Source organism: Pavona decussata, unplaced genomic scaffold, assembly GCF_977016875.1.
Source record: "Pavona decussata unplaced genomic scaffold, jaPavDecu1.1 SCAFFOLD_366, whole genome shotgun sequence".
NCBI lineage: Eukaryota > Metazoa > Cnidaria > Anthozoa > Scleractinia > Agariciidae > Pavona > Pavona decussata.
The window spans coordinates 1,830,270-1,839,630 of NW_028145742.1; the positions used below are offsets into that span (position 1 = coordinate 1,830,270).

Consider the following 9,361-nt stretch of genomic DNA (forward strand, 5'->3'; position numbering starts at 1 on the left):
TACACTTTCATTGTTGGTGTAATAAACCCAGATGTGCTTGGGTCATCGATCAAATTAATTTCCCATTTTTCATCCACTGAACAGATTACTGTCAAGTAGTAAAATTATCATGACAATACATGTGCGGATAACAATCATTATTAAAAACTGGGTCATTGTACAATGCAATTCCAGGGTATTTATTGGCTTAGCAACCATGGTATATGAGCCATTATACCATGCCTGAGAAATAACGACCATTAAATTGTCTTCTGGTTGTTTTTGCAAAGTGAAATCAGCAAGATCCAGCAATATTTCTGATTGTTTTTAATAAAACAATTATTCCACTCACGCTTGTTGGATATGAGATGATTATACCTAACTCAGGGTTACGTGCCTCCTTGGCTATCTATCATCTCATATCCGACACATACTCGTGGAATAAAGTCACAATTATTATACACTGAGCTCACAGTTGGCTGCGAATTCATGTTTGACAAGATTAACTGGAACAAACTAGAGTCTAATCCCACATTATGTGAAATGTTAACTTATCAAAAGATTAAAAGTATTTATTCTTCAAGCAAATGTTATCACCGACTATTTTGGCAACTTTTTGTCTACTTATGGGGTAAGAGCTAATAAGTTAAGTTAAGTTCAAAGTAATTTTACTACATTAAAATGTAGTAACAAACTTGATTACTAAACACCTTTCAATTGATAAATCACACTTGGAGAAACTCTTAAACTGATTTGACTGTTAACTTTTTTTTTTATTGTATTTAAGTACTTTTTCTACAATATTTTTTAACGTTACACAAGGTACGTGCATTGGCTGCAAACAAGCTGAAAGTTTGTTTCCAATAAAAAATTCTAACTTAAAAATATTAACTTCAAGTGCAACAATATTTTACAACACACAAATCTGATATTACAAAATATTATATTCATTTATCTTACATTAACAGTTAATGTATACTAGTTACTAGTATACAGTGTAAATGTTCAAAGTTCATTTATGCTTATTTGATATGCAATAAAAATGCCTACTCTGCAGCAATATTGAACCTGGAGACCCCAGGCTCTTTTGCCAGTGGTAAGTCTAAGGTACTGGAAGTTTTTCACCACAGAAATCCTTCAGTAAAAATGGCAGAGCATTGGCAGGGCAGCCAACCCCCCTTTTTTTTTTAATTTCCCCAGATTCTCTCCAGGCAACCAATCCCTGGCCGAAGAGCCTGAGGACTCTGTTTACAAGATTGAGCCTAGGTGCAGTAACTAATGTAACTATATGTACAATCATAGCCTGTCTAGCTTTTGGAGTATATAGTGCTTACGAGAACAAAGAGCTATATGAGGATTCGTGTTGCATGCGGACTGCTAGCAGTATGAGTGCCGTAGACACTGGAAGGCCATTGGATCCAGCCAATTAGTGTCCAGAACATTAAATTTTGATATCCTGTTATCTTGGGTAGGACACTTGCCGTTGAAATTGTTGCTGTTGCATTTGAAGCTGCTGCAGTTGTTGAATCTGACGCTGAAGCTCCATTTGTTGTTGTTGTTGTTGACGCTGTCCGGCCTGACCTCCTGACAGGTCAATTGTGAAGCAAATACAGTTGATAGAATCACACTCGGGAGCTGCACAGTTACAAGCACAGTTGCAATCACCCAGCTGAAAAAAACACACTTAGTTATTTATTTTATAATAATTACTCCAGTGTTCGGGGGGGGGGGGGAGGGGGGGAGGGTACTCCCTTACATAACCTTAACGGGGACGTGCAGCCCGATAGCGTATGGTTTTCAGGGTGTTTTGTCTTGAACGGGGTATCTATTTCTCCACTTTCTGTCTTAAACAGGGTATCGCTACATGACCTAATGGCTAAAACAAGAAACTAGTGCATTCTTATTTCATTCTAGTGTTAAACAGGGTATGATTTTGGGTTAAATGTCTTATATAGGGTCTGAAAATTTTGAATTCTGTCTTAAACGGGATTGGGAAATCAGAGAATTGTGTCTTAAACAGGGTCACGGTTTAAATGCCTGGGCCCCACCTCCCTACCCAAGCATCTGTTGAGTACCCCCCCCCCCCCCCCCCCGTCCAGTGTGTAGACCTGAGTCTCTAAAACATAATTCATCAGCTACAATTTGCTTCTAACACCTGCTCTGCATTTGTTTTTAAGGGAGTAACCAAAACGACTGTGGGGGTGCTATGATTTGCCTGTCACAAATATTCACCTTTGATCTGAGTACACTCACAGCTCTTATCCTTTATCTGTCTTTTTATACATCAATCTATAGGTGTTTAGTATATTTCTAGCCTGTTCCAGGCGAGAGGAATGAAAACAAGGGGGGACTGGGGAGAGAGAAAGGAAGACAGTATTATTTGGATGTGGCCTCATTCCAAGGAGACATTGGAAGGATTTTACACAAGAGAGGTATATATCACTTTTTTAGCCAAAACATCTTGAAAACATTTTCCCAGTTTATTTTATGTATACTGTGGATCCATTTAAATTTACTTTTTGCCTAAAGGCTGAATTTGGAAGGATTTGATCACATGAAACTACTACTACATTAAGGACGGTGCATACTTTTGCTACTGCGCATACGTTCTGTGCATCTTGTGATGGTCCGAGAAAGTCAGCTTTCTTAATGGTGGTGGCTGCTAAAACAGATATTAACTACACAGGAAGAGCAGATCTTTGCAAGGGTTATTGGAATCTGAAAAGAAAATTGGGGGTAGCCTGAGGCATATTTTGGAGATAAATTAAGCTTCAATTTGGGAAAAAATTCCATTACATTGTTTTGTATTTTGACGCTTTTTAGAATTACTATTGCCTAATTATCTAATATTAAAAAAATTATGCGTGGTTAACCCCAATCTTCTTTTTGGATTCCAGTAGCCCTTGCTAAGACCTGCTTTTCCCGCATAGTCATGAACCGCACAAAAATACTTTGGTATTAGTGGACACTGCCCTTAAAACAGAGGCAAACTTCCTGGTAATTTAGCCTTAGGACAATAATTTTTTTTCCTACCGCACATTCTGGTCCTTTGCAATCCTGACACATGGCTCCGCCTGGCTCAGCATTCATACAACAACAGAATGTATCGTCACACCACTTGCAAAAAGAGAGGATTTGTTTGAATTTTTGTATATTACTAGTTTATTCCTTTCAATGCAACATTATTACAAAGTGCCTTCAACATTTTTGGAAAAGTGTAATTAGCAATAAGAAAATGTGATGTTTCGGAGAAATGGAATCGTTAAAACATCAGATTTTCTTATTGCTAATTTTCATCTTAAAACTATTAAAACTATTATTATAATGGCAGTAAAAACTTCTGGATGCCCAGATATCCTGAACAATGATTGGGCGGCCAGTCGTAGCCAATCAATGCAACGACCAAAGTCCTTACAATTAAAATCCCAACTCCTAATCATAAAGATCCTAGTAATTAAATTCTAAAACTATTTACTATCCATAAAATCCTCAATCTAAATACTAAAACTTCTGTTCCTCACAATGGAAACACTTAAAAAAAAAGTATAATAAAACACCTAAATATGTCCATTATTTCAAAAGCTTAAAGCGCCCGCAATATTGAGTGAGCTTGCGATGACTGACTTCTGTATCTGCAGAGCTATTGTCAGTGTCACTTTTATCTCCCACTAGCTCTTTAAGTGCCTTCCTGACATCTCTTATTATTATAATTATTATTATTATTATTATTTTTTTTCTTATTCTTCTTCTTCTTCTTCTTCTTCTTCTTCTTCTTCTTATTATTATTATTATATATTACATTATTGTCATTGTCATTATTATTACAAGAACAAAGCACCCTCAAACAAAGCTAGATATCAAGCAAACACATCTGTGATAAGTAAAGTGCATTTGTTTAGAATAGGATACCTGTTTTGTGGGACACACAGAGTCCAAACAAGACTTTTTATTTGGTTTAGAACAATCACACATTTCTGCCATTGGCACAAAACAAGCGCAGAGAAAACAACTCCGTGTTCCATCGTCATTTCCACAACATGATCCACAACACAGCTCTGATACCCATGCTGGACATATGCTTACCCCTTGAGACTGCAAACAAAATGTCAACAACAAATTGATCATCAATCCTAACATATAAAGTTTGGCTATTGGACCCATAAAATTATGTTGATTATATGCTGACGGGGCTCACTCATGAACCCTGAAACATGAACGTCTGAATCAATTTTGTGACTCTTTTGCAACATGTGTGTATAAATTATTTACAGTTACTTTGTTTTTAAGAAAGAGAAAATGAACATCAAGAAAGCAAAATAGTGCTTCATTAAATTACCTTTCGTTCGCTTAATAAAAGGCTAATAGTCAGAAGGAATAATATTAGTTCCAGTGAAAGTGCAAACAAGGTCTAGTCTTCTATCAAGTATAAAAGAAAACTCGAAATGATTTGATAAAATACCAGTAATGCAAGGCTTCATCAATACATAAGAATTTGACACATTTCCCAATTTATTGTTAGCAAGTATCATTACAAAAATCTGTTTTGTTTTAATCTTTCTTGTCCTACTCTTTGAACCAGTCAGCATCCTTCAGGCCCTAACAAAATTTTAAAAATATATGCCTCACTTTACTCATGAAGGGAAAACAGAAGAAAAATAAAAAACAGTCAGATGACTGTTGGAATGAAGGATCAGGCAAATTAGGAACCCTGTCAAAATTCTTAATACATCTTTGACACCTGAGGCTGTACGCATTAATCCAATTTGGAAATGTGGCCATAGGGTAAATTTTTAATTTTGCATTCTTCATTTAAGAAGAGTGGATTAATTAATGATGCAAAAATGAAATTTATATTGCTATAATCAACATCAAAATGGTAGAGAACTCTTGACCTCGTAGTACCTGCACTGCCATAATATTATTGTCATCAGAGCTGTCATTAAGGGCCATAACCTACAGCACATGTTATGGCTGAATACCTTCAAAAGAACCTTGATTTCTGGGTGATCTTGATGGTTGCAGGTTCATTTTACTCAGAAAGCAAAAAGATTGCTACAGATTTTTGGCTCAAAACCTAACAACAGCCCTGGTGATAAAGCAACTGAAAGACAGAACTAACCTTTAAGCACTGTCTGATAATAAGAAAAATGACAACCACTACCAGGTATGCTCCAACACCTATCATCACAATAGCAGCTATCGGCAAGCCATCATTTGCATTGCTGTTGGTGGGAGCTGGAGTAGGCTGTAAGGTAACAGTTTCTTGAAGTTATTTAAAGTTACTATCCAGTTTCTGGAAGTTCTTGAAGTTACTTATTAACTAAGTTATCCAATATAACAATAAGTTAAGTTATCCAGTTTCTTGAAGTAACTGTTACTGTGGCAAAATTAAGAATGTCAATGTAATACGACAGCCCCACCATGTCAACTTCTCAAATAAGCTGTTTTAGACGAGTGTAAAATAGGATTTCCTTGACAGCACCTAATGGTTGCAGATGTTATACAAATCACACCAGTACTTGCAAAGTCCAGTTTATATGTTTTTCTATATATGATTTGCTATATATTGTACTGTTACAGGCACCACATTACTCCGCCGTCTTGAGGAAGACTTTAAAATATGTAACTCGCGCTCACTACAAGGGATCAAATATTTTCCCCGAGATAAAAAAAAAAAGACTGACTTCAGGTAATTATACTTAGACAAAACATATTTTGCCAATGCAAAACTTGTGCCATTCTAGTGGAACCCTGCCTCATTGGTCCTCAAATTATTAAAACCACTTTTTTCTTCGGGAGTGGGGATGGTACTCCTTTAAATCATGTATGGGAGAGGAGGCGGCGGAGGGGGGGGGGGGGTTGGAGAGTGGATGAAGTCTCTCAGCGTTGAAATGTAAGTTACATATTCGATATATCGTAACTTCTCTTGTATAAAGACTATTTTGATGTTATAAAGAGGATTTTGTCCCCTTAAAAATTCTTACCAATATTACTACAGGCTAGTTTCCAATAAGACAAGTTAGTTGTCTTACAACAGGTAGTGTCAAATTATCACCTTCTGTTTAACCGTTACCTTGAAACTATAGAAACGAGTAAAGATACGCTAACTTACGCGAACTGTTGGAGCCATCGTAGACCTTTGTTTTTCAGCCTTAATTAAGTAATCCGCTTACTTATACAAAGAGTCATTTTCCGACATGAATTGCACGTAGAATGAAGCTGATATGTGTTCGTCCACAAATTCTGCAAAATGTTTTCAAACAATCCACAAAACTATCTGCAGTTTCACAACCGCATATTTATGCGAGCGTTTTCGAACGAAAATATACTAACGTTCACCAGTTTCCATTGAACGTAAAGCGTATACCAGTTGAGAATTCTATAGGGTAAAGAAGCTTGAAACAAAAGTATTTTCCGCGTACAACGATCCCACTTGAACTAAACAAAACACTCAATACGCACTGCAGGTCCCAGCTCTTCCTCAGCTTTATAACTTGAGCCTCGTTCCCGCGAGAAATAAATAAAACGCGGGAAATGGCCTGCGGCAGTACAAGCAACGTTTCCCCTCAATTTTTGTAATTTTACTTTAATTTGAAAATGAATAATCAAAATATGAAAGATCTGAATGCCTGGAAGAAGCTGCAGTAATAGTTTTTTGATCCCCAGTAGGATCTTGACGCGGAATGTACACCTTCTGTACAGGCGTACCCAACGACCCTTTCAGAGAAAATTAATCGTATATTACACTAAACACTAGCTGAGTGTCCCCATGTCAATCTTGGTTACTATTTAACGTTCCTGGGAAAAAATACCAACATTGACATTGACACGGTTCGGCACGGTCGTGATTACAAGGTCAAGTATGTTGCTGCCACGAGTGGGTTTTATTGATTTGTGTATGTCAAGAGGTGGTCGTGAAGGGTTTCAATAAAAGCTAGTTCGTTAACACCTGATGCGCTGTCAATGGAGTCCCAGAGGATGTCTGCCAAATTAAAGTCACCCGAAATTACCATATTGTCGAACTGGCCACAAACTTCATGCAGAAAATTATCGAATACATCCATCCAACTTGGGTCTTCATTGGGTGGCCCATAGCAAAAACAGAATAACATTCTTTGACCAGAAAGCGTAGTAATTTCGGCAAAAATGATCTCAAACTGTTGCAGCTCGGCTTCAATATTCAGGTTTAAATTCTTTGACAGCTTTGAAGGAGGCTGTTTTCATTGCGATAAGAACTCCACCACCACCTCGATCAGACCGATCTCTACTAAATATTGTAAAGACAGAAGGCAACATTTCAGAGTTATTGATATTTTGGTTCAACAATGTCTCATTGACGCATATAACGTCAGACTTTTCGGCGTACACCATCTCCTGGAAACGATGGAGGTTACACACGGATTGCCAGTTTGTTGTGCTGTCTTTGTAATAACTTTATAAGCTTCTGCATTCATCACGAGGGAATTGATCTTACCAGAGTTGTTGTAGTAACAAACGTGGCACATTTTCATTTCACGGCACGGTAATAAGTGTTGACTTAATAGCCCAAAACAGAAAAATAGCAACGGCTTTTCACATAGCCCGTCGAGTGACGGCCTGATTCCCTTAACAAAATGCAATGTCAACAATCCATCGAAGGAGCAATCGTTTTCGGGAAAACGGTAATAAAAATGTAAGAATGAAATAAGGTAAAAGGAGTCTAAGACTAGCGGTACCTCCAAGACTACAGGTCGTTTGACCACGAGTCATCCTTCTGTCATTATATGACTTATATCATTTTAGCCCGTGCGCATGCTCAAACTCAAAACGTACCACAGAGCGTACCACATGGAAAACAAAATGACTACATTGTCATATATATACATGGCTGAATCTCAGTTTAAAGGCTGGTTTCCATATGATCGCAGATCGCAGATCGCAGACGATCGCAGACCTTTTTGCGATCTGCGATCTGCGATCCGCGATCATATGGAAACCAGCCTTTAGATAGCACATGGTTCTATCTTCTGCGATCGTTTGCGATCACGATCGCAGGATCGCAGACGATCGCAGACCTTATTGCGATCTGCGATCATATGGAAACCAGCCTTAAGTCAGTAAGGTGGAACTGAGGTGCCTACGAAAGGGATCTGTCTCATATGGTCTAGGGGCCGACTTTTCTCTCCCTCACTGTCTTGTCGGGGACAAGGTATCGGAAAGCATCGCAGAACCATCTCCAGCTGGCATAAGCGAACCGCGGGCCGAAATCTCGTGGTGCATCGTCATGGTACAACGCTCCGGCAAAGTGTCCAGAGGTACCGCTGTCGGCTGTATTTTTCTCTTTTTTTCAGCCATTTTGATATTAAGCGAGTTATGATCGTTGATTGTTTTTTTGTTTGCACATATCTCCATATGCATTTTTACATTTTTTGTATGGGGTCTTTGACTATTTTACAGACCGTCCTTATGGCAATGCCTTTCTTTTTATCACTTACCTTTAATTCTTTGCCATTAATAAAAAAATAAAAATAAAAATAAAAATCACTTCCTAGGTTTCCTAGGAAGTGATAACTCGCTAAAATGGCCTCAAATCAATACAAAATAGCAAACAGACAATAGGCAATACACCTTAGAAGCAAGGTATGTCATTTTTATTAAGAACTTTCCAGTACTTGTACCTCATAAACCCGATCGTAAATATTCTCATACAAACTCTTACATTTGTGCCGTGACCGCTATTACGCAAGATGATCATCGCTCACAGCTTGAGCTTGCGTTGCCTGTGAGTGGAGGCGCGTTATTTCCTGGCGCGCTACTTGCCTTCAAATTTCATTGGTAAAGACGGTGTAGAGCGAAAAGTCAAATACGATTTTTTTCAAGCCTGACATGGGTCCTGACAGACAGGAAAAACAAACGAGACATATTTTACCTAGCTAGAACTGACCAGTGTTTTAATAAAAATTCTCAGCAAACTAGCTATTTAGAAACGTTCCAGCCAGTTAACCGTTTAATGTATTCAGTTCCCAGCCAGCTCTATTCCAGCCTGCAGAGCGGGTTTTTAGTTGAGCGGCCCCATCAGGTACTCCTGTCTGTACATCCTGTGGCCCCGCTACAGAGTGTAGGTATCCGTATAACGGTAGTGTTGAAGGTGTCTTGAAGGAGGCAAAAACGAGCATGGACATCAGTGTACCACAAAAGGTCCGATTTGAGATTTTCTGTTCGTGTCAGAACAGAATTACAGATTGTACTATTTTGGAGTGAAAATGGAGATAGGCCTGATGATTTTGGGAAAGCTCTGGCCAAACAAACGTAGATTACGCTTTTTGCTTCTCATTTGTGTCATGTTCGAAATGTTCTGAAATCGAGACCGCGATTTTAGAAATGGCGTTACTTACACACCGTC

At 38.2% G+C, this 9,361-nt stretch overlaps 1 protein-coding gene across 1 annotated transcript; it reads right to left on the bottom strand.

The window, feature by feature from the left end:
- Positions 1 to 734: 734 nt before the first annotated feature.
- Positions 735 to 6,419, bottom strand: LOC146452698 (uncharacterized). Its single transcript, XM_085097356.1, has 5 exons — positions 6,092 to 6,419; positions 5,099 to 5,224; positions 3,889 to 4,071; positions 3,013 to 3,096; positions 735 to 1,648 (listed from the first exon to the last, which is right to left on the bottom strand). Exons 1-5 carry the CDS (start codon positions 6,107 to 6,109, stop codon positions 1,439 to 1,441), a joined length of 621 nt encoding a protein of 206 aa, XP_084953482.1. The 5' UTR covers positions 6,110 to 6,419; the 3' UTR covers positions 735 to 1,438.
- Between the last annotated feature and the right edge of the window lie 2,942 nt (positions 6,420 to 9,361).